A 25,763-nucleotide genomic window follows, 5' to 3' on the forward strand; every position below is an offset into this window, starting at 1 on the left:
GATAAAAATCACAGAGACAAGAAAGGTGGACAAGGATATAAGTGCTAGTAGTAGGGCTTCTTTTTGTCCACCTGTCTTGTCTCTGTTATTTTTATCGTGCAAGTTACTTCTTTGATATACTCAACTTCGACTTGTTTTCAAGAGTAGCTGTGAATTGGTAACGATTCATTCTAAATGAATCGCTGTGTTCATTACTTAAATCGTCATTGCCTATAGCGCAGTGCCAAATTACGAGTAGTAAATTTACAAGGCAGCACGGGCTGATATATGTCACAAAAATTGAAGTATGATAGCTTCTAACTTATCCGATTTTCCAGTGAACGAACTTCCACAGCCCAGATATAATCAATAAAATATCAGTGAAAAACGTTGTATTCGCCGTTTGAGAAATATTTTGAAAAGACAGTACTTATTCAAGAGACTGCGGTCTCTTCTTCATATCTTTCCATTGAGGAAGTGCTACAGTTCGGCTGACTATCGATCGTCTATAAACTAACATCGCATGCACGTCGCACGTTTTCTACATTTTATGCGATGCAGAAGTAGACCTACGTAACTGTCAAGGTTTGCTCTAACAATTGTAATATTTCACTTCGGGGTGGAGGCACGCCTCTCTTTCTGGATCATTTCAATGGAGGACACAAAACAATAAGATTGCTCTCTATATTGCCTCCTTTCTCCCCGTAGGACCGTCGTAAGTGTTAGTCATAAAACCGCGACATGTAATATATATATATATATATATATATATATATTGTCGCGAAGCACTTTGAACAGTAAGCGTTCGCGACTAGAACGTTGGAGCAGCGAGAGGTAGTGTAGCCGACCGAGCACCGAAACAAGGTTGTTCCTTCTCGTCGTCGTTGTCTCTCTCCTAGCCACAGCCCCACTGCTCCCTATTTTACAGTACAGTTATCTCCCCTGCGGAAAAGGAAGCCGTCCCGGTGACCTACGGGTAGGACAGCACAGGCGGATCATAGTAGGGCTTGAGACGCTGGGCATGCACAATTTCGCGGCCACGACGGCGATGATCCAAAGGTAGCTCGAGGGGTTCCACAATATAGTTGACTGGAGACGTTTGTTTGATCACGCGGTATGGGCCTTGGTACTTCGACGCGAGTTTCGGTGACAGTCCAGTGGTCGAGGCTGGAACCCAAAGCCACACTAGCGAGCCAGGAGCATAGGATACAGGGGCATTGGAACTTTCTCGATGGTGCTTCTGGCGTTGCTGGTCTTCTGACGTAAATAGACGGGAAAGCTTGCGACACTCTTCTGCGTGTGCAGCAGCTTCGGATAGGGTAGTTGTTTCCGTGGAGTCAGGGCGGTACGGAAGGACAGTATCCATTGTGGAAAAATGTTCGCGTCCGTACAGGAGAAAGAAGGGCGAAAATCCCGTGGTAGTCTGCGTGGCGGTGTTGTAAGCGTAGGTCAGAAAAGGTAGAACATGGTCCCATTTGGTTTGGTCGGATGCAACGTACATGGCCAGCATGTCACCAAGAGTGCGATTAAAGCGCTCCGTCATGCCATTAGTCTGCGGATGATACGCACTAGTGGTGCGATGAATGATGCGGCATTCTTTGAGGAGAGCCTCGATGACGTCGGACAGGAAGACGCGGCCTCTGTCACTGAGTAATTCCCTGAGAGCTCCGTGGCGAAGGATGATGTGGCGCAGGAGAAACCAGGCGACATCACGTGCAGAAGCGCTGGACAAAGGGGAAGTTTCCGCATAGCGCGTAAGATGGTCGATGGCCACGATTACCCAGCGATTGCCATCGGATGTGGTTGGCAGAGGTCCATAAATGTCGATGCCGACTCGATCAAAAGCACGTGCTGGGCAAGGCAAAGGCTGCAATGGGGTGGTTGAACGACGAGGGGGATCTTTACGGCGTTGGCAAACAAAACAGGAGCGGACATAATGATGGATGAATCGATACATCCCCCGCCAGTAGTAACGAAGGCGTAGACGCGCGTATGTCCTCAGTACCCCTGCATGCGCGCATTGGGGATCGTCGTGGAACGCTGCACTAATATCCGAACGCAGGTGTCGCGGGATGACAAGCAACCATTTGCGGCCGTCCGGGAGGTAGTTGCGACGGTACAGGAGCCCGTCGCGAATGGAGAAGTGATGCGCTTGGCGACGTAATGCGCGATTGTTAGTGGGTGTCGATGGGCTGGACAAAAAACGCAGCATGGACACAATCCATGGGTCTTTCTTCTGCTCCAGAAGAATGTCCGTGGCAGCAAGGGAAGACTCGGACAATGAGGCGTTCGGGAAGCTAGCCTCGTCTGTTAGTGGCGAACGAGACAAGGCATCCGCATCCGAATGTTTTCGGCCAGAACGATACAGTACGCGAATGTCATACTCCTGCAGTCGAAGGGCCCATCGAGCAAGACGACCGGACGGTTCTTTTAAGGATGACAGCCAGCACAGCGAATGGTGATCAGTTATGACATCAAACGGGCGGCCATAAAGATACGGACGGAATTTGGTTATGGCCCAAATTATAGCCAGGCACTCCTTTTCATTGACAGAATAGTTCAATTCAGGTTTAGTGAGTGCACGACTGGCGAAGGCAACGACGTACTCATCGAAGCCAGCCTTTCTCTGAGCGAGAACGGCCCCAAGGCCAACGCCACTGGCATCCGTGTGTATTTCAGTTGGAGCACTGGGGTCGAAATGGCGCAGGATTGGTGGTGACGTCAAGAGACGACGCAGCGTTGTGAAGGCGGCATCGCAATCCGGTGACCAGGTTGAAAGGTTGCGGCCACCATGAAGAAGCTGCGTTAAAGGTGCTATTATAGTGGCAAAATTGCGGATGAAACGGCGAAAGTATGACGCTAATCCAATGAAGCTGCGCAGTTCTTTCAAAGTCGTTGGTCGGGGAAACTGGGCAACAGCGTGTAGTTTCGCCGGATCGGGAAGTACACCTTCTTTCGACACGACATGGCCGAGGATGACCAGCTGCCGAGCAGCGAAGTGACACTTCTTCAAGTTAAGCTGGAGGCCAGCATCGGCGATGCACTTTAGGACGCGTTCAAGTCGAAGTAAGTGGGAAGGGAAGTCCGGTGAAAAGATAACGATGTCGTCCAAATAACACAGGCATATCTGCCATTTGAGGCCGCGCAAGATGTTGTCCATCATTCTTTCAAATGTGGCAGGCGCATTACACAGGCCAAATGGCATCACGGTGAATTCGAATAAACCGTCAGGTGTGATGAAGGCCGTTTTCGGACGGTCTGACTCAGCCACTGGCACTTGCCAGTACCCGGATCGTAAGTCTAAGGATGAGTAGAATTCAGCGCCTTGGAGGCAGTCTAGCGCGTCGTCAATACGGGGTAGCGGATAAACGTCCTTGCGTGTGATCTTATTAAGTCGCCGGTAGTCCACGCAAAAGCGAATTGTGCCATCTTTCTTTTTTACCAGCACTACAGGAGAAGCCCAGGGACTGTGCGAAGGTTGTATGACACCGCGTTGGAGCATGTCTGCAACTTGTTCAGCGATCACGCTACGCTCCGTGGCGGATACACGATACGGCTTGTGGCGTAAAGGCGCATGGTTGCCGGTGTCGATGTGATGGACAACAGTGGAAGTACGGCCTAAGCGAGATTGTTGTAGGTCGAATGACGTGCGAAAGCGGTCTAGAAGATGGACGATCTGGGCGTGCTGCGCTGGAGTGAGGTTGGGATCAATACTCTGGTAAAACGTTGGGTCACATGGCGGCGTGGGAGGAGAAACTTGAAGGGCCAGAGCGTCAACCGGAGGAGAAGCCGGGTCATCAGGCACATCGTAAAGGAAGCTTGGTTCGATTTCGTCGGCATAACCAAGACACTCATTGTGGAGCAGCCTAGCAGGGCAAGGAAACAGGTTGGATACATAAAGTGCGCTCGAACCTTGTCGAATGGCAAGAAGGGCAAAAGGAAGCAAGAAAGGATGGCGGCGAGCAACAAGCTTAGACGGCGTGAAAAGAACTGTAGAGTCGGAAAGCCCAACGCAGGAAACGGGTACAAGTGCGGCAGAGTATGGAGGAATCTCGGTGTCGGCGGTGACGAACACACGACTGGAAGTGTCATCAGTATCTTCAATATATATATATATATATATATATATATATATATATATATATATATATATATATATATATATATATATATATATATATATATATATATATAGTCCTTTGTCGCTTGTATCGCTTCGTGATGTCAGCATATGCAACTATATTATAGACAACGCACAGTGCTCTCAATTCTGTCGCAGCACGTCCTTCAGGCAGAAGTGGTGCGCGAATCCTTCACTCTGCTGTTGAGGCTAGACGTTCCCGCCAGCAACCAACGGGCATCGCACAAAGCTGCAAAGCTGCTGCAAACTTGCCTGGCCGTGGCTCAGACCAGCCGGAGCCCGGCCGAGCCGCTCATTCGCTTCCTGCGTCACGTCGGCCTCCTGTGGCCTCTTCCGTCGCCCGTTGTCGTGCTCGACGTTGTGGTCCAAATGTCCCTCTACTGGGGCATTCCAGTATGGGGCGCCTTTCGCGTGGACACTTTCAACCGAGACATCCGTCACAGGCCACTCCTTGTGTTCGGCGAAGCGCGGGAGTTCGACGAGTGGCTCGAACGGAAGCGCGCTATGCTGCAAACGGCGCAGTACGAACTGTACTTGTCTTCCTACTTGCGCGCATTTGGTCTACCTGCCGACCGCGTGAACGACACCATGGTAGCTATCGCGTACGCCGACGGCGTGGTCGAACATAGCCTGGTTCCGTTTCGGGCCAGTGAAGCCCGCGACGACCTCATAATTATGGCCAGCTTGATGGGGGGCTCAAACCTGACGGACACTTTGAACCGGGTAGCCTACTGGATCAAAGAGAACTACACAGCAGACGACATTCTCCGCGTGCACAACATTCAGCTCTTATTGGCGATGTTGCGGCTCACGACGATGACACCGGCGGGCGTGCTCTCATTGAGCTTTGGATGGAGTGTGGCTCGACAGCTGGGCCAGTACGTGTCTCGCGACCTGGCCATGGTGCAGTACTTCGCATTCGAGGCGGCAGAGGAGAGCCTGCAGCAGGACTGCTTAGATTTCGTCTGGTCTTTCATGACTATCAGTGTGGGCGCACCCTACGTGGCGCGCAGCGCTTCTAGGGAACTCCGTCAAAATGTAGCCTCCCTCCTCAGGCAGCTTCGGGACAGCCTCGAAAGCATCGTCCGTGACAGTGCTGTGCTGACGCGAGACCACCAGGAGAATGACAGTTTTCGCTTGCATAGCATGAAAACGGGACGACCTTCTTTTTTTTTCTTCCTGCCAGTTGTCAGAACTACAGCGTCACCACTGAATCAGTAATATGCGGGCACGTAACTAATAACGTCATCATGTGTACGCCCAGGTAAACATTAATGTGACCGGCAGTGCAATAGTACTAGTTAACAGTTACGTAGTTGGTTACATAATCTGAAACTCGCCACTTAATTAAGCGATCGTACCGTCAGTCATCTATACAAATGTTACTCGCATGCATAGGTCATTCACGTTAGTGTGTATGACTGGCATTTGTAACACTGAAATACACGTAAGATATTGATTTCGCCTTGTGCCAGCGAGCGGAGTGCTCTGCAGCAGGCCAAAGACACCTTGACGGGCGGCGCTTATATTGTGAATCACGTAGCGACGCTAGTGAAGCAATGCAGGCGTATCTCCCGGCCTCATTTCTCCTGTGTCAGCGCTTTCGCCTACTTTCGCAGCAGTCTACTTTCGCAGCAGCCGCCACTCACCGTGGTATCTTCACTTTTCTCACAAAGGAACGAACCCATAAGTGCTGGCATGTTCTGCAGCCAAAGCGTACAGGGCGCGCAGCACGCACAAAGGACACGACATAGGTGCTGTTAGATGTGTAGCTTACATTTGTTCTGTCAAAGCGCGTCGCCGTACTAACTTGTGCAACTGTAATCATGGCTTCAAAGTAGACAGGTGAGGTACAACTCATCCGAGTAAGGAATTTGACCGTTAATTAGGGTGCGTCAGGATAAAAATTTTCACGTTCAGGTTTTAACCGAAGAACGTTGAAAACATTCGTAGGTTAAACAGAAGAAAAAAAAAAGGGGGGGGGGTGCAGTGGTGAAACTGAAACAACTACAACGCGATTCTGCTCTATAATCCTTCTGGAATTCAAATACTTCATTCTAATGACCGCATTGCAGCGTTGTTACACGACCGGTGTGTATTTCAATGCAGAAAAGCGACGAATATCTCTTCTCTCATTTTACACCTGTTTACACAGCAGGCTGCACCTGTTTCCTCTCTAATCCACACCACTTTCTTCCTGTCTCGTAACGCAACGCGTAACATTTTCTCCCCATATGCTAGTACTGGTAAAAATTCAAAGACTGCACACTTTTATTTTCAGGGATTACGGTAAGAAGCCGGTCATGGCTTAAGAATACCTGCCATATGTGCTCCGTAGCCATTTTATTCGTCTGTCTTCCTCATCATCCTGGTTTCCTATGACTAAGTGTTCTAAGTGAATGTACTCCTGCGCAGCTTGTGGAGGCAGACTACCAGGGATGAACCCTTGTTCTACCGTCATGCTCTCGAACACTATCTTTCTGCACAGCAGTACTCAGCGCTAACCTTAGACTTTGCCAATTAAAATATTCAATGATTAGTTGTAAACCATCTTCAGCGTTGCTGAACAGGACAAAATTATTCTGCAAATTGCACTTTGATCAAGTGTTCTCCGTTGATCCTTACACACATATAGTCGTTGTTTAAATGTTTAAATATTTCTTCCAGTCATGCAGCGAATAGCGCTGGAGAGATTGTGCCTCCTTGCCTGACACCCTTCTTAGTCTGTATTTTTATGTTTTCATTGTCAAAAATTATGGTAGCTGTCGAATCTCGGTAGATATTTCCTAAGATATATAGACGTATGCTGCCTCGACATCTTGAATATATGTAGGTTCTTTCATTTTTTAGTATTTTTTTTTAATTTCGAGGGGTAAAAATGGGTGCTATATTTTATGAGGAAAACCGGCGGGGAGAAGTCGGAGGTTTGGTTGTACGACAGAAAAACCGGGGAGAAATCGGGTGTTTTGCTGTCTGGTGGCCCAACGTTTAGGATTTGTCTGGTAAGTTTTACAAATTATTCTTAACACGAGCAGTTTGCTCCTTTTGGACACGAACGTTCTATTTGAACAAGCGAAATAACTTACAAGAACATGTTGTGGCAAAGAGAGGTGCTCGCAAATCATGTGAAAAACTCACCTCTACTAATCCTCGTTGTTAGGCATTATGGTACATTTGAAATAAACCACCATAAACAGAAACAACAAATGAATGCGAGTTTGGCGATCCCTCTTTTACTTTTTTTGTGCACTTTTTTAACCGAGGAATAAAGTACAAGTAGTGCAGAAGACGTCTGGCGCTCTTGATTATCTTGCAAGCCTTTGTTTACGTACATTATCGTGTGCATTGTGAGCATTTCTGTCTCCATCTTAGACCTGTCAGGCCTTTCGTCCATGTCTGTTGTCGTCTTGTTCTACTGGTTCCCAATATACGTCCTTGCAACAAAATTAATGAAATCTCAACTAGACAAATTACCCATCCTTCTTTGAACGTAACGTAGCCAGGGAAACACCCTCTCAACGTCACAGCTACTGTTCACAACACAGAGCAACGTCATCGCTGCGTCAATTCGCTTACTAGCGCATTAACGCGGTTTGCATGTATGCTACGTGCGGAAAAATGCGATGCAATGTGCCTAGGTCGCATTCTTGTAAACGCGGCTACCAAAGACGCAGCAAGCTTTCGTCCACTCAACGCCGGCATGTGCTGAATATATTATATATATATTTTTTATCAATGCTGGTTTTCGCATGAGTGTTATGGAAAAACGAGGCATATACCACATTGGTATTAATAATATTAATAATCTATTCATCACTTGCTCACAAAAAGTCGGCAGCATTCATTAGTTTCGTAACCCCAGCATTTATTATTATACTTTACGAAAGGGCCAACTTCGGGCAGAAATCGAGTTTAACCTGATTTTCAGAAATTTTGTTCGGGGTGCAAAAATCGGATATTGTCAGGCTTCACTCGAAAACGAAGGACCCTAAATATTTGTAATGTCTTAGTGATTGCCATTATCTGTTTTGAATCGAGGCCATTTAGTGATCTATGTAGGTCGTATCAAGATGTTAATTATATTCCGCGGACTTCTCAATTACCCGGTCGACTACATGAATGCCTTCATGCGACTACATGAAGGCGTCCGGGGCGAACATGACGTGAACAGGCTTTTCGGAGACGTGCCCGATTTGCGGATGCCTGCGTTTCTGGACAACTGGTTCCTGGCCCGTCAAGCGATGAGGAACTTCACCTTGTCCGCCATGGCGGAGGTGTGTACACCTTCCCACGAAAAACTCTATGGCCGGCGCCATGTTCGCGACAGAGCTGTAGGAGCAGGTGATGGTAGAACTGAAGAGTTGAAACACGGCGAGGAGCCCACACGAGCTCGAAGACTGCGCTGACGTTTCACTTCAGCCGCTCATGCTAACGAGCATGCCACATGCATTGCGACATCTCCAGAGATTTCATATGGACGGTAGTCTGACAGCACAAACTTGTTTATTGTACGTCATCAAAAGCAACTTGGACGACGGGAGTACACACGCAGCGCTGTCTTCTATGCTGTTTCGTGCATTAATTTTTCACCACGCTCTATCATTACTTATATCTGTGAGTTAAGACAGAACTTTACCGCAGGAGCTGCTATCTAAATACGTGGGAACGTAGAAATGGTTTTGCTTGGCATCAACTGCATCGAATTTGATTAGATATGTTTAAATTAAAAGAAAAAAAATGAAATCTACTGACTGTAGGAAGTAAATTCCTAATTTAGGGCATCACTTTTAAAGACATATCCGTAAAAGAAGAATCATTCCTTCTTGAATCATTATTTCATCATACTTTAAGAAAAACTCGAGCACCAAGTTTCCAATTCTCTAAACTTCACCTGATAAAGCATGTAAAGCGCATGAAATTAATGTTTTATACACCTCGTAATATACTACTGATTGGTGAGCAGGACTTTTGCAAAACCCTTGTAAGCATAGTAATAACATTACTGAAGCGTTCAACTCTTACATCGCTTTTGTGTGGACGCTTTAACAGATGTGGTTTACAAAACTGTGATGTTTGATGTTGAAAAGTGTAACAAATGTTTTTGGTACTGAGTTAAGGATTTGTAAACTTCGTGCTCCAGTTCTTCTTAAGTTATTGTGGGCGATTTTGTGCAAATATACTGAGTCCCTAAATCGGAATTTCGCGTCCTACAGTTGACAGAATTAAGCATTTTCTCTTAGATGAAAAACATTTTATTGCAATCACTTCAGCGTTTGTCTAATGAGAGCATTTCGGCCTTCATATCTACTTGAATAGGGAAATTTAGCCTGGACGGAAAGCTTCATCTTAGCTTTGGTTCTACTAGTAGACGAAAAAATAAAAAAGCAGGTCGGTGAGTCGATAAGCGCACATTACAACAGCTCAAAAGAAACGGATGCAACAAGAATAGGGACAAGAACGCCTTGTCTTGTGCCTCGCGAAATGCGAAGGTTGTGGGTTCGGTTTCCACCTGCGGCGAGTTGTTTTTTCATCCACTTTAATTTCCATTGATTTATCGTTTCTGTATTTCATTTATTAAGCACAAGTAATTTCCCCTATGTTGTCCTTGGTGTAAGTGTTTGTTGGCTTCTTATGATATGACTAATAAAAATCGGAACCCTCGGTTAACCCCCTCTCTTCTCGTTTATTGTCTTGTGCTTGTTGCATTTGTTTCTTCCCCGAACATTCTTTGCGCAACACTTATTTTAGAACGAATAATTGTGTCGCTTTTTTTTTTGTAGAGGATTGTCATAGTTTGCGCGCACTCGCGGCACTCGTCGACAGGCTGTGCAGCGACGCTTGTTCACACGTATCGACGGGACTGGCCGCAAGCCACAACACGCGTACGACGACCCGCACAGGTGTACCACTTCCCGTTGCTGAGCACCGCGCCGCTCTACGGCGCCGGTGACAACGTGCTCGCGGTGCCGGTGGGCGCCACCGCGTTCCCCACGTACTCGCCGGCGCTCGTGCCGGCCGCCAACTTCGGCGGCCTGGCGCGCACCCTGTCTGCCGCGCTGGCCGGTGCCCTCTTCTGGGAGCGCCACCACTGGGTGCGGGGCGCCGCGCTCTCGCTGTACCGCCGCCGGCTGGACTGCCTCGTGGCCATGTACCACACGTACCAGGGACACGCCCCCGTGACAGCACAAGGCAAGCCGCCGAATCCTTGCCGCTTACAGCAGCGCGTATGGCCCACGCTATCGCGGCACGCTGTGTCTTGCTGCCAGGTGCGAAGTACTGTACGCATGCAGCTAGGCGCTGTTCCAAGTACTCGTTCTTGGAGCGCTTACAAATGCTGAAATACCTTATGCGCCTTGTCAGCTGCCATTACACCCCCGTGGCATTTATCTGATCCATTTTTTTTTTTTGCACCGTTGTAGATACGTGCTCTGCCATATGACCAACTTGAACCTCCTGTCCGGTATCTCGATGAGCTAGTCGCTCATAGCCAGGAGTAAGTCGCAAAATTCGCGGACAATTTTTTCGGGCAACGAAGGGAAGTCTACTGGCGCGGAACTTCTGCACGTATGCTACTGCGCCAAGATGGTCCGGTGGAACGTCTGACAGCGCATTTGGTTGCTTGTCAAAGATAATGGGGGGATTAGCGTAGCTTCCAGGATTGAAGGTTTCGCATTTGCCCTAGAAAGCAAAAAAAAAAAAAAAGGAAAGTAATAATAATAAACGTCAACTTTAACACTCAGTGGTGCATTAGTATTTATCTGCTTTTTCTAAATAAGATGTGTATGGTTTCTCTTTCCGAGCTTAAACCAACGCGAATGAGAATTTCGGACTTTCTTCATGAGCGCCCTTGTGCGCGAATTCTGTAGCTTTCTATTCATCGCCACAGAAATTTGTCCACGCGTATAGTCGCTATGCCCCTGCCTTTCAATGGCACTATGCAGGAATTATGAGCGCGAATTTTTGGTCAATGCACATGCATGCACCGACGTCGACATGCCAGTGCTACACGAGCGCGCGGAATCGGTGCGATTGACCATCTAAACAACAGGGCCCGCATTCACGAGGCTTTTCTTTCGTAAGTATGCTTTTTGCCGTTGGTCGTCTGCATTGTCGTCTGCAATTTTGTCTTACGAACAATTCTAGCGTAAGAACTTTCTGTGAATACCGTCCTCTATCTAGTAGTGCGCTTCATTTCAACGCTCTCGTTAAGAAAAGAACAAATTGGGCGTCACCCATCACGCACTGCACGTTTATTGCATGCTGTATGCCATCAGCGTTCCCTCGAGGCATCCGCGAAGCGGAACCGTAGCGGTTTGGGCGGGTTGATACTGCACGATTTAGTGTACCTGGCACGTGAAAAACAATGACAAAAGGGAGACACACGTATATAGCGCTACGTGAGTCCCTCCCGTTTGTCCTTGGTTTTGGTGCGCTACCTGCTCCAAACCGTCAAGCATCGATGGACGCTTTTTATGCCGCCTATCCCGCTGCGGAAAAGAACGGCATCTCGCTGCTCTGCGCAGGGCGCTCCCACGCCATCGATGGCGTGGACGAGTCGGCAGTGTTCGCCGCCTCTTGGAGCCTGGCGCCGTTGCACCGCGCGTACCGCGCTGCCGCCGCGCACTCGCCACGCAGCACCCTGGGCCGAGAGCGCGACGCGGAGCAGCTGTTCTTCGCGAGCTTCTGCTACTCGCAGTGCTCGCGCGACGACTCGCTCGAGAGCCGGCTCCAGTGCAACGTGCCTCTGCGAAACTTCCCGGCCTTCGCCAGCGCCTTCCGCTGCTCCGCGAACTCCTACATGAATCCGCACCACCGCTGCCTCACGTGGTAGACTGCGGAAGGCCGGCCCGTTCCCATTCTTCGCGACACTGTTTTCACTCACTCTTAATGCCACGTTTAGTAGAAGCGCACCATGCCTAGATATCACACAAAGGCGGGAAATCTCCCGCGGAATCACATTCGCTTGCATTTATTGCCTTAATACGGTTAGATCTTGGGCCGTACGTCGGGCTATGCATTGTTCTTTTAAGCAGATAAGCAGTTATATTTTTGTTTTAATTATAATTTGTTACAGTTTTTGAAAGCAAAACATGAATGACCAGCTTCTTTGGTGATCTCTTGATGTGACGAAGCGCACACTATCACGAGGAAAGAGTTTTATGGAAATGTATTTATGCTTCTATTTCCTTCTCCTTCAGTACAATAATGTGCTTTATTCCCGATCCTGTTCCATCGCTAGTGCATTTAAATCATGGAACCACTAGATGTTTGTGCCTTCAACATCACAACAGCAGAGAATCAGGTGAACGCATCTGGCCCCTTGCCAATCCAGCACAGTACCAAGTGCACTGACGATGGTCCGGTTTCTGGATCGCCTCGCTTAGAGAATGCAACTCGTATTTTAATATAGGAAGATTTCACTCGCTCGCGAAAATAATTATACACTGTTGGCGTCAGTCATAGTTTGGTTCCACTCACTGCCACATAAATTAACTTCGTGGGCAAATGCATGTTCGTTTTCTTATGTATGCGACCACATAAGGACTGCCTGGGGCATGCTAGCACAACCGACGTCCTGAATATGAATAAACGACTCAATTACTCAATGCAGATTTCACGTTTCGTGCTACAGTTAAGCCCCGCTAGCATCATTCGCTGGTGCATTTCAGACACGTCTCGTGTACTCAAGAATGCTCACTGTCTATTCGGCGGCACATTATCTTGGGAAGAAGGCTACGGCGTTAAAGGCGAACAATTAGCCCCCTTTTCCGAGTTGCGTCTGCATGGCGATATAAATAGCGTGCGTAGGAGAAACAACTCTACGCTACACGTCTTAGCTGGCAGACCTTACAGATAAGCTTGGGGAGGGCTGCTGGACTTGATAGCCGAGCTTCGCAATTTTTATTGCTTCCTGTCCGGATGAAGGCTGAGAAGTTCGCGTGAAGTGTGCATTTCGATCATTCCACGCTGCTTGTAAATTCCGGGTCGTCGGTCCTCATCATGAAAAATCTTTCGTTTCTCTTGCCTTAGCTGGCGTTTATCGCCGAGTCTATCTTAGTGCATATGTGAAGGCAGAAGTACGGAAAAACAGGCGGAAGCTTGAAATTTCAATTGCGATTGATCGAAAAGCCTAGAGTGGGCGTACCCATGCCGATAAAACAACGGCGTCAGCTGTCGTGAATGTCCGACAGGCATGCGTGGATGAAAAAGGAAAACATGTGGACGGTTTTCTCATGTATGGCCAACGGAGACACTGTATTGCAACGCTTCGCTGTTCCCTGACTGTCAATCTTCTTGCATTTTATCACGACTAAACTCCAGAGGAAACATAGTGTGTGGTCTTTTCATTTGAGCGTGAACGCGGTGAGTAGCATGCAAACTCAGCACAGGAAAGCTCTACCGTGTAAAATGATTTCAGCAACTCTCAGTACTGCTAACTAGGCGCTTATTTTATCACTTGACTGCCGAATTTCTCATCGGGGCTGTTTCTCCCCTTCATACGTTCCGTTGACACTCGAGCCGACCTTCTGTAAAAATTTCGGAGCTCACTCAGCGTGCCTACTCGTGGCCATGCAGTAAATTTCGGAAACAGCGCTCCAAAGCCGACGTTGGTAAGCAAATATTTCGTTCTGCAACTCTTCTGAAGTGGTACAATAGAAGATAGACTACATGAAGTGCGATTGTGACATTCTTGGCATGTAAGTTCCTGCAGTGAGAGTACTGAAATGTGTCTGCGGGCAGGCTTCTAGGTCCGCCAGCTACCGCGTTGTCATGAAAGGCAAAAGACACCGTGCAGTGTAACGGAAGAGAACACTGATTTAATAGACCGGCGTGCCGCCAATGCGTTAGCGCGCGCAAGCAGTTCATGAGGAGCAAAGGACGATGAGTGGCCTTAAAAGTACTTCCAACAGGGTCTGTGTGGTAGCGCATACGCAGGGACAGTTTCTCCTAAGCGTTGCTGCTGCCATGCGGAACACATTAATCGCGCACGGCCAACAAGTGTGATTAGCACTCTTACAAGCTAGCAGTAAATACGAATACTAAGCAGGACACATGCACGACTCGGAAGGTAGGCATGAGCGCCGGTTGGCAAATTCTTGGTCGCCATGAAAAACTGTTCTTCAACGTCTTTATTTCTGCATTCAATAGGTAACCTTGCGGCAGAACAGCGGTGCTCTATGGGAGTGGGGGGATCGGTGTTCTCTTGTTCCTCGAGGTGGAGTGGTTGCGAGGTCGGCTCTGCAAAGAGGCGGCCCGGCCCGTCCTTTTCTCTGAAATAGTCCAGAAACGCACGCCAAAGCCGGAGTGAGTCCTTGGGCCCAATGTGTGATGGCGGATCGATGCACTTTTGGAGGGTGCCAGGTCTGTACCCGCCCAGGGAGTGAAGTGTCATTTCTCGGATCGTGACAAACCTTGGGCTTCCAAGCTACAACACGAACCCAAGAAACCTGCCCGATACCTCGTCACGTCCAGGACAGGCATCAAGTTGCTCCCATACCACGTGACATGAACCCTAACCTACACTTCAGCAAAAAGAGAGCGAGGGCCCAGTACATGGAGAAAACATTCAAGTTCCTTACCACGGCCCGTTTTACGTGCGCCGCCATGTACGGGACGAAGAACAAGGGTGTAGTGACAGTGGTCTGCTACCGCCAAGGCGCCATTACCTCCAGTGCATCAACCTGCCCCTGCACGATCATGGAAGCCGAAGAGCTGGCCGTCGTGTCAGCCATCCACGAAACCCAACACGCAAACAAACGACTGACGATCCTCACGGATTCCCAGCAGGCCTGTCGCAACTTCCTACAGGGAAGAATCGGAAGACCTGCTGCACAAGTACTAGCCAAAATACTCAAGGAGGACACTGAGGACATCACCACCCAAACCATGCATCATCTGGATACCGGGCCACACTGGCATCCCGGGTAGCCTGCACGCCGACAGAGCAGCTCGATGATTCCTGCATAACCGAGCACTCAGCACGCCGACCCTGTCGACCTCGAGTATGCAGCCATCGTGAACTACCACATACGGAGTCGCTTGCGATATCCACCTCCCCATCGAAAACTAAAGACAGAGGATGACTGGCGTAAGCTCCAGACAAGCATTCACACGAATCTACCCATATTACATTGCATACACCCCACAGCCGACAGGGATGAATGCCCCTGGTGCGGGGCCACACCAACACTATTCCACATTACGCGGAAGTGCACGCTACACAACACAGAACACAATGACGCGAAAATCAAGAGGCAGCAATGGAAGGCACTGCTGTCCAGCTCGGCCCTCGACGACCAGCTCAAGCTGATCCAGAGAGCTGAGAAGATGGCAAGAGCGAGCGGAACCCTGTACTATAGGGGCCCCGACCGTTAGCGATTGTTTTGATTATTCTTTCAATAAAGTTTATCGGTCCTATCAAAGGCAGATCAACTCCACAGAAGAAGTTCAGCCGTACCTCTGGACGAGCATGCCGGGCACTTAGGGCTCGGGTGTAAGTGCCGGTTTATGAGGTATGGCCTTGCTGGTGACAGAAGCTGGACAGTCTGGGCTCGGCGAAGAAGAAGCGCCTCTATCCTTCGGCGAAAAACGTTTATTCGTCGCCGCCTTAGCACGTAGTCAGATATCGAGGCAGGCACGCGAAAGTATGACGAAATTCGTCGATTGTGCGCCCTGTTGGCGTTTTTTTTTTATTTCTGAATTCCCCGTTCCGAAGATTTAGGGGGACGGGTGTACGTAATTTTAGCCTATTCTAGCACTTTCAGCATCTTTGTTGCACAAAAGATAGGACAATTAAGAAGCGAAGAGACAGCGAGGGTTACAACACGTTTCTAAGCTATAAGCTTTAGAAATGTACTGGGCCTCTTGCGCTTTTCATTCCCAGCTTGGCAGAAGTGATAGTGCGGAATATATTACGAAGCGGGTTTCTCGTGTAGATTCTAGAAGAGGAAACAGAAGCACCTCCTCCTACACTTTTTAGCTAGTGTTAACAGAGGTCCTTAAGTCTGCGCTTCTTTGTTATGCAAAAAGTATGCTTGAATTATTGGTGACATAGTGTACACGATACACCGCAAATTAACGTCGCGTCATCTTTCACTGCATTGTGCGGCTGCATGCCTTTCACAAACTCTGAGGAGTACGAGTAAACGTATGCACCATACAACGTACTTCACATGTCAGTTTGATGCTGCACGTGGCGGATTACCTCGGAAAACGCGAGCCAAAAAATAAATAAGGAAGTCGACAAGACTAGCGCTCGTCCTGTCGACGTCTTCGTTGCGTCCGTGTTTTCACGGGGTAGACATTTATTATGCTGCCTATAACAAACCTAGCCAACTTTCCATGCTATAGATAGTGTAAATAAGGCATAGCGACTCGAAGAATCGCCGCAAGAGTCGGCAACAATCATAACATTGTCGACAGCGTCAACGCTCGCCTCCTCATTTCGATTGTATACGGCAACGACTCTCGAAACCTCAGTCCATCAAGCGTACATATGCAGCAAATCGACAAATGTGTCCTTTAGAGCGAATTGCCGATATGCACGTGGAAGGAGCGGTTATTTCGCGCACTGATCATTCTGCGCAGGCGCCAGGAAGTGGTCGACATTTGACGTGAGATCATTCCGCACGTGACCACGACCGTTCCGCGCGAGAAGTTGCTGCCAATCAATTCGATGCCGATATGAGCGCAAGTGAAAACAGACAAAACACCAGGTTGTCAGTGGGGGAGCGAGAGCGAGGCCTCTTGTTTTACGCGAGGATGCCACTCGAGCTGCGAGATAGCCCGCGTCTCGCTTATTGTTCCCTTATCGAGCCTGAAAGCGCTCGTTAAAGAAGAGACTCTATCGACGCCGGTGGGCTTGGCTTCACGCCCCGAAATAAGCCTTCATAAAGCATAATCTGGGAAGGGGTTGTCGCTCGCGGCACATCGCTCGGGCCGCGGCGCCGATGGGACGGTGCGTACTGGCCATGGAAGGATGGGGCCTCTCGACCGCCCTCGGGCAGCGCGCCCCCGCGGAGGACGTGGTCTTCTGGAGGCCCTTCGCGCCAGCCGTCGACCTGCACGGCGGCGCGGATTCGCGCCTCGAGGGAAGCGCCGTCGACGAGGCGCCGCGGCCGCCTGACGCTTGCCGCCCGCCTGTGGGCCTGGCTCGGTCGCCCAATTCGGCCTTCCGTCCGGTCAGGGTCAAGCGCCTCCAGTGCTCCTACTGTGGCGTCTCCTTCCTCAGCAACGGGGAGCTCGTGGGCCACCTCCGGGTGCACACAGGTACCCGCGCAGACGGCGCTATAGCAGTGCTTACGCGCGTGCTGGACGAATGTGTCGACGATGTGTGTTTGTCGCCTATACCAGTGATCCTGCGTTAGCCTCCAGCTCGCAGCAGCCTCATCGCGACCAAGCGTGCAGGCACGCGCTTGTGACGTGAACACATGGTTCTTGGCGATAACGCCAAACGAGTCTCGAAACGTGTCGCTTCCCAAGCTTTGGCGGGGCGCCAGAACGTGTGCCTGCTGCGTCGGTCGCGCACGCGCTCGGCGACCAGCGCCATGCACTCGCCGGCACGACCTCCATTTCTGCACTTGCGTACAGCGCGATCGCAGGAGTGAGGGTGAGGTGTACGTGACTTGTCCATCGTGTAACATGACTGTCTTAATCGTAACAGTGGAGCTCACTCAAGCTTTTCACTCAAGCTCACTCAAACCGACGCTATAGTTCCTCTCAAAAGCTGTCACTGTAACACATAACCATAGGACGGTTATGTTGCGCTATACGCGAGCATTTAGAAAAGAACGGCGCTCTCGGCTAGCTTGCATTTGGTTATAGGCGTGTATATCACGCAGGATGAGAAGTGTGCACGATGTATACTGGACATCGAGTACACCTTTGTTTATATAATGTAATTTTGGTCAATGTCGCACGCTTGTCTTCTGTACGAGAGTACACCATGGTAAATCTAAGCCCATTGTTCAGGCACGAAATTCACGTTTTAATGTGTTTACAAGTCATTTCTACAGTAGTCTGGATGCACATGTAGTAATTAAAAAGTTCGCGCATGGCATGTTCAAGCGAGTCAGAAGACATTTCCGCTGCTTCTCTGCACACATATTCAGTACAAACTGCTCCGGAATGCAATACCTTAGAGAGCTGAACGGCATACCTGCGGTTATTTCTTCAAATACGACTGAGCGAAAACAATGCTTTCTTTCCCAGTTATTTTCCCATACGTCACCTTCTGGCATCTGAAGAATGTTGGTTAAAATATGAGTGTAATGCAGTTTGAGCCGAATATGATGCACACATATCACAATGCCCAGATAATGACGCAAACCGAACACGCAGCCATAAAAGCAGAGATGGCAGAACTAAGGATTTTAACCTTGCTAGTCAAAAGTTTTAATGCGCCATGTATTCTACAGCTACCTACAAACCATGGCAAGCGTCCCACTAAGTCCTTGTCATAACTGCACACAATGCAGCACATTTGAAGAATTTTTTTTTGAAGTTGCCGTACTTGAGGGACAAAAAAGATTTGTAGTTTTTGCCTAAATGGTGAGACGAATAAGGGAACGCCAGAGCTTAAAGATGTTCTATACAGTTAGAGCGATTCAAACCCACACCTATAGATTGCGTGGAAACTTAATATTTTAACTACTATATATAGGCCGTCATATCGACGAGAGGCATGTGAGGGGCGGGTTAGTGTCCCAAAGCAACGCACAGGCTGTGGGCGACGCCGTATAGGGAGAAATGCGGCCGTGGCAGATGGGAATCTAACTCGCGACCACGCGTAGAACACCGCCGATACGCGTAGAGCACCGCCTGCAGAGGTGCCACTGATAGTCACCTAGCGGCCGCTTCCAAATTAACACTCGGGACGCAGTAGGAGACAACACTTTGCAAAAACGATGGCTAAAGTTCGCGGCTGCGATTCCCCCTTTGTTCGGGTGCCAGACCGCTTCTTGAGCGGGGACAGCTGCAGGAAAGGCGCAGGCCTCTATAAGAGCAGACATATACACGATGTTACGAGAGTTTGGGACAAACCACTCTGCATACGTGCCGGGTGCGTCCCGCAGACAAGCGCAACGAAGCCCAGTTATACGAAGCGGAGCTCGTGTGAAGTAGCCACTTCGTTTTGTTGAAGAATGGGTTATAGCAATCGACATTTTGTTTAAGTTCTAGCCTTACTGTAGTACTGCTTCTATACCTCAATAATAGGCACACATCATTGCCACAGGCACATATATCTCAAACGACTCCGTACGGCACGATGCCGGCACATATTGTATTTATCTTGCTGCCGATTAATACACATGACATCGCCGAATAAGTGCCGTCAAAGTCGCCTCACGAAGAGAAATTATTAATTTGTTAATGCAAATGCGTACACTAGTCAACGAAGTCGCTAAAGGCACCGGTGAATAAAAGCGTGAGTTAGCGCTGCGCCACCGATCGGCACTTCCGCTGAGTACGTCGACGAACTGTTCTTCCCGCTGCAGTTCTCGCAATCTGAAATTCGTTTAGTGATCTGTTACTAAAGCCTTACCAACTTATTAGTTTCTTACAGCGACGCTGTATATGGCTAGGGTTTCATGTATTTTTGTATCCGTACGTACGTCAACAATAAAAAAAAGCGTGGGCCGATCCCGGAGATAGCGCACTACCGGGCCGACCCGCGGCGGAGGCGAAGTAGGCTTCAAGCACTCCTCTTCCTCCTCTAATAATAATAATAATAATAATAATAATAATAATAATAATAATAATAATAATAATAATAATAATAATAATAATAATAATAAAGATTTCCATGTATTTTTCGTGTTTGTGTGTCAACAATAAGAAAGGTGAGCGCGGGCCGATACCGGAGATAGTGGAAACTGGGCCGACCCGTGGTGGAGGTGAAGAAAGCTTCAAGCACTTCGCCCCCAATAATAGTAATAATAACTAATGATAAATGAACTAAATAAATCAAGATGCGTTGGTTCAAGTCGATGGGCATGCTGCAGTCGTTTGTGAACAGCACATGGATTCACGAGCAGGCGGCGTTGCCATACACGCAAAGGACCAAACGCATGTACACCCTTGACTCACAAGAGGAGGATGCCACCGACCGTGGGGCTGTCTGTACGGCACAAACGAAAGACGGGATTGTGATATCCACTGTGTATATATATCCAGGCACACCCAAGTGTGATATCGAGAAGTACATGACTACGCACTTTGCATGGGTTATCCATGATGACACTACCCCTGTGATCATCGTTGGAGATTACAATGTGGACATTTCAAAACCAGGCAAGAAATGGTTCACTTAGTTGTTGCTAGAAGAGTTTCGTTTGAAGTGCCACACCAATCCAAGTCACTCAACTACTCAACAACGGTCGCGTATAGATTTAACTTTGGCCAAGAATCTGTCTAATTTTGTAACCGAACCAATGAGTGTACATCACAGTAATCATGAAGCTATCGTCACTTCCATTACTAAATGATGAAAATAAACACATGTACCCTTGTATAACCCTGTGTGGTGCGTGCGCTACAGCTTCGTTGGTCATCCACCTCCACAGAGTGGAATGGCGGCTCATATTTTTTGTGTTGTTATGGAAGAAAGAAGCCACCCGACATATTTAAAGTATTTAAAGACGAAGCAGCGCGGTCACGGTATAGATAGATCCATGGGCGCTGTTGACAAGGCCGGGTTTCGTCCTTTACGGCGTAGGCATTGCACTCTTGCACCTCAAAAGAGTGCAAAATGCACACGCATTCTGCGTGCTAAGTCTGCTCAGACAGTATCAAGGTGTAACGACTTCACAAACATGACGCGAAATATTCTGCGAATATAGAACAGTAATATATGCAGCAGCTAGCAGCGATCCTCGCTCTGAGCTACATCTTTTCTAACACATTTTCTAAGCAAGAAGATGTCCCTGGGCAAAATAAATATATCTGCTAAAGGAGCATTTGCCTGTAATCATTCAGATAAAAACACAGCGTGATTTAAGTCCCTAACAAGCGAAGAGAGGCGAAAACCTTGTATTTACACAAATCAACAACAATGTTGCATGAAGCAACGAGCAACAACACAACAACAATGTTGCATGAAGCAACTAGCAATAGTACAACATGCGCGAAGCCACGCATAAAATAGATCCAAAAATTAAAACTGCGTGGCAGGTGGTGAGACGATTTAACGGGTCGCATAAAATCAACAAAATCAGTCCTTGCAGGCCTCAGCAGCTCAAACACACAACACGATGCACTTGTACAGTCGTGTGCCCTAGTAGAAGCAACACGCAAAGAAGCGGCAAACGGTAAAGGCGGCAAGCGGTATCCAGAGCGTAAACGAGATGCCTTTGTCACGATCCACCCGGGTTCGTGAACAAGGGAGGGCTCGAGGCACCCTCCGTTAGACGGACGCTACGCAGCGCGGTGGTGCTGAACGACGATGACTGACCGCGAGCAGCCGTGCTCGTCGGTGTTTATTGCAGTGCGGTGACCAATGTGCCAAGCTCGGCAGTGTGGTGGCCTGCCGAGCTTGGCAGGCCACCGAGCCTAGCGGCGAACAAACATTATGCCTGAGGGGGCGTCACATGCTTGCTACACCCCCTTAACCCCCAGTTTGTTTGTTAAATAAAAGAAACAAGCGTCCAACGTCCTCCACCCTAGCTGGGTCGGCGTTGCCTGCTATCCAGGCGAGTAACGATCCGGTGGCCGCCGCTGTCAAGTACTCCGCCTGGGCGCCGGTGTTGATGCGTCGGGTGTGGCAACGCCAGGTGCTGCCTGAGCCAGCCTCGCTCCATCCGGAGGGTCCGTAGTGGTCGGCCTTGCGAGTGGTGCCGGGCTCGACACCGGTCCAACGGGTGCCGCATCACTGGCTACGGTTGCCGCCTCCGAGGTGGGTGGTGCTCCGCTGGAAGCGACTGGTGCTGCCGCTAGTCCTCGATCCTGCGGGCTGGAACTCAGAAGTGGCCGTCGAGGGGGCTGGCCAGGTCCCGAGGCGAGGCCTGACATGGTCGGCGTGTCTGTGCCACATGGCCCCGTCTGGCATGCGGACGAGCAGCGATGAGGCGCTGGCAGGAGACACCACCTGTCCGGCAGACCAGGGTGGGCCAGGACGGAAGTTCCTGGCGAATACTGGAGCTCCCGACTCTGGCAAAGGCCCGGGACGGCATCCTTGGTCAGCAGCCAGCTTCTGCTTCAGCTGCTTCAAGATCACTGTGGATCGGAGGTCCGAATGCAAGACGTCCAAGGGTGTCTTGACCATCCGACCCAGCAGAAGCTCACAGGGGGCACGGCCAGTGACATCGTAGGGCGTTGTCCGGTACTGAAATAGTATCCGGGCAATCTGCATACGGAAATCCCCAGTCTGGCTCTTCTTGAGCTTCTCTTTGATGGTTTGTACCACCCGCTCGGCTGCACCATTTGAAGCAGGGTGGTACGGCGGAACCATCATCCGGCGGATTCCGTTTTTCGTCTGCCAGGCCAGGTACTCTGCGCTGGCGAAGGCAGGACCATTGTCGGACACGATGACATCCGGCAACCCCCTGGGCAGCGAAGACCTGTCGTAGCGCTGCAATGGTCGCGGTTGCTGATGGAGTTGTGACAGGTAGAACCTCCACCCACTTCGGAAAAGGCGTCCACCACCAGGAAGCAATGGCCCTTAAAGGGTCCCCCAAAAATCTACATGTAGGCGGGACCAGGGTCTCTGTGGGAACGGCCAGGGGGTGCTTTTCCACAGGACGCGAGGCTCGCTGATGCCCCTGGCAGATTTGGCAGCTCTGCACCACCTGCAGGCTGGCTTCCGGGTACTCTGGCAGACGAACGCCCAGTGCATGAATCCAGTTTCGGCCCAGCAGCGTCGGCGACGACCCCCTTCGTTAAGTAAAGGGGTAGGGTTGCCTCCCTGTCGCCAAAACGAACGCTGACCTGTGCCTGACCCTGGACCTGGGAGAGTTGCCCGGAGGAGCTGCGCAGCATCACGCCCTAAGCCTCGACGGACACGCCGGGGAAAGTACGCGTGAATAGTTTCCCGGCCATTACTGACATTCTGGCCCCCTGTGTCCAGCTCCATGGAAATGGGGTGCCCGCAGATTTCGACGGTCAGCATGAACGGCGGCACAGACGACGGTACAAAGCCTGTGTGCCGCATGTCGGAAAACCGGCGGTTTCTCGGCCACGACGTAGAGCCTGGCCGCGGAAGAACTTGAGCCTGCTGCCGCACGCCCCCCGCCGCATACGCTTGCGACGGCTACCCTGGCCGCGGGTTTGTCTGGTACCTGGGCTTGAATCAGGCTGCTGCTTGCTGTTCGTCCTCCCCCTTCGGCATACACGTGCCAGGTGCCCAGTTTTCCCGCATGCTTGCTACAGCCTTGAACCCGCATGCTGCACTGAGGACAAACCTAACCAAAACATGGGTAGGCCGTGATCAACTTCATCCCTTACCCGTGCAAACATGATCGAGTGCAACAAACAACGAGATGACAAAAGAAAGCGTGATAAGAAACTTCTCGCCGAACGGAGGCGGTCCATTGCTTCCATTGCTCCCGCTCAAGAGGCCTTGCGAGAATGACTAGAATCGCGTCGTTGTTCTTTTTATTGTTTCCTAGTGAAATGGCGCAACCCACTCTGGGGCATCGGCGATGAATCAGGCGGTGAAGTTCTCGCGCGTTGAAGTTATCAGCTGTGAACTGTTATCAATTATTTTTGTATAAATTAGGGTGAAATGAAATAAGTACCTTGCAGGTTAGATTGCCTCAAAACATGGCTTGCACCCACAGGAGGGATTGGCCACACTGGGTTATTTGAAAAGTGCACCCAACAAGATACGAAAATCGGGGAAGGCAAACATTGAAAACGAAGCATTGGACACCTAAATGCAAACACAAATTTTGAGAGGGCCTATACATTAACTTAGGAAAAAAAGATAATGTGTCCCGTGGTCGGTACCCTAGCAGAGTAACCTTCCAGACGCTTCAGTGAACTTGTGTAAAGCAGTAATCATCGACCCATGACTTTTGCCTAGTTGACAGGCACCAAAGGACAAAATGTTTGGTGCTGTAAGTGCTAAACTCAGATAGCCAACTGGAAATATGAGGAACATTCTGCGGAGGGAGGAGAAGCACCGGCAAGAAAGAAAGAAATAGTCCATAGTTTCTGGTTCATTACAAAAATAATTGCAAAAGAATCGCGTGGCCGGCAAGTTTTTTTGCGGGTATTTGAGCACCCCACTACGTAAACACAGTTTTTCGACTATGCCTTGAAGCTTTGGCTACTACACATACGCGACAGGTGTTGCTTATTTCGCTCCGAAAACGTGAATCAAACAGAGGTGGACGAGCAACGATCCAGAAAATTACGGCGGCTGCGTTCATTCGTACTTAAACAAAATCTATTGCCTTTGCTGTCCATTCTGTGTAAGTCAATGCACCCCCCAAAAAGTTGTCCTTTTATTGTTACCTTTTTTTTTTCTTTTTGCGCGAGGGTTCGTTTTATTTCCTCACAAGACTAAATATGGACGACAGAAAGCTGAGCTAGTTGGTAAGGATTTATAATGCAAAAGAAGGTAGGACGTGCAGACACGAACACAAGAGAAGTGGACAACACGAACGCCGACTACCAACTGAAGGATGCACTGAGGCGAAAAAAAGAAAGAAGACAAAAACTCATCTGCGCATGCTCTGGAATGCGCAGAATATGCGCAGATGAGTTTTGTGTCTTTTTCTTTCTTTTTTTCGCCTCAGTGCATCCTTCAGTTGATAGTCGGCGTTCGTGTTGTCCACTTCTCTTGTGTCCGTGTCTGCACGTCTTAGGATAGGATAGGGATAACTTTAATAAAGTGCCGGCAAACGACGGTTTAACGCGTCGTGACGCTGGCCAAGCGTCGACCAGGGGTTATACCCTACTCTGCACTAGCCCAGTTGGGCCCGTTTGTAGTGGGTCATGAGGCTTGTGCTCTGCACGTGTTACCCTTTTTTGCATTACATTTTTTGTCCCACGTAACTTGAGCCAAATATTAAAAACATTCACATGCCACGTCGCTAGACAAAACCAAGGTAATCTTGTTTGCCGTCGCTTGGAAATGCTCAGATTATTTTTTGCACTCTGCCTAATTACATAATTAGACATAATTAATTAATAAACTTCTATAATATTATAACGAGATGAAAAGTTTCAATGAGAGAATTGTAGAGCAACATGAAAAACTCCCGATACAGCTTTCTGTTACTCAGTACGTGCTACAGAAATGTGTTTTTCCGAGCATGAAAGAAGCCCGCAATTGCACGCAAAATTGCTGCGCGACTGCCCGTTCGAGGCACTTTGCGTGTATTCGCGAAAATCTTCTCGTTTCTAATTTCTCGTTCTAAGTTGCCGGAAAACTTGCGTCAAGCTCCTGCGCTGACGTCATTTCATCAACAGTGTGGTCGTACGCCGACCGTTAGGACACTGGATGAAGCACTGACGTCGCCCTGGTTCCTCACCAGAGGAGACTCCCCAAAAAACTGAGTCTCACCAAAAGAAAATTATTTTCATTTAGAAAAAAAAAATCGCCTACCTCCCTTCAAAATATTTCCTATTGGTGTCGGTACATACGTCCGAACTGAGAGGCTAAATACCACGTTACAGACAAAGCAGTGGGAGCTGCCTG

The 25,763-nt window shown here is 49.2% G+C and overlaps 1 protein-coding gene and 1 pseudogene across 1 annotated transcript in view; one reads left to right on the forward strand and one right to left on the reverse strand.

Moving 5' to 3' along the window:
- The first annotated feature begins 16,920 nt into the window (after window positions 1-16,920).
- Window positions 16,921-25,763, forward strand: part of LOC142566154 (uncharacterized) — a 17,406-nt gene continuing 8,563 nt past the window's right edge. The window contains exon 1 of the mRNA XM_075676994.1: window positions 16,921-17,389. Within this exon, the coding sequence (XP_075533109.1) occupies window positions 17,071-17,389 (319 nt within the window). The 5' untranslated portion in view covers window positions 16,921-17,070. The remainder of the gene's footprint in view (window positions 17,390-25,763) is intronic.
- On the reverse strand, window positions 19,749-19,923 carry LOC142566451 (U2 spliceosomal RNA; annotated as a pseudogene).

Source organism: Dermacentor variabilis, unplaced genomic scaffold (genome assembly GCF_050947875.1).
Source record: "Dermacentor variabilis isolate Ectoservices unplaced genomic scaffold, ASM5094787v1 scaffold_12, whole genome shotgun sequence".
Taxonomy (NCBI): Eukaryota; Metazoa; Arthropoda; class Arachnida; order Ixodida; family Ixodidae; genus Dermacentor; species Dermacentor variabilis.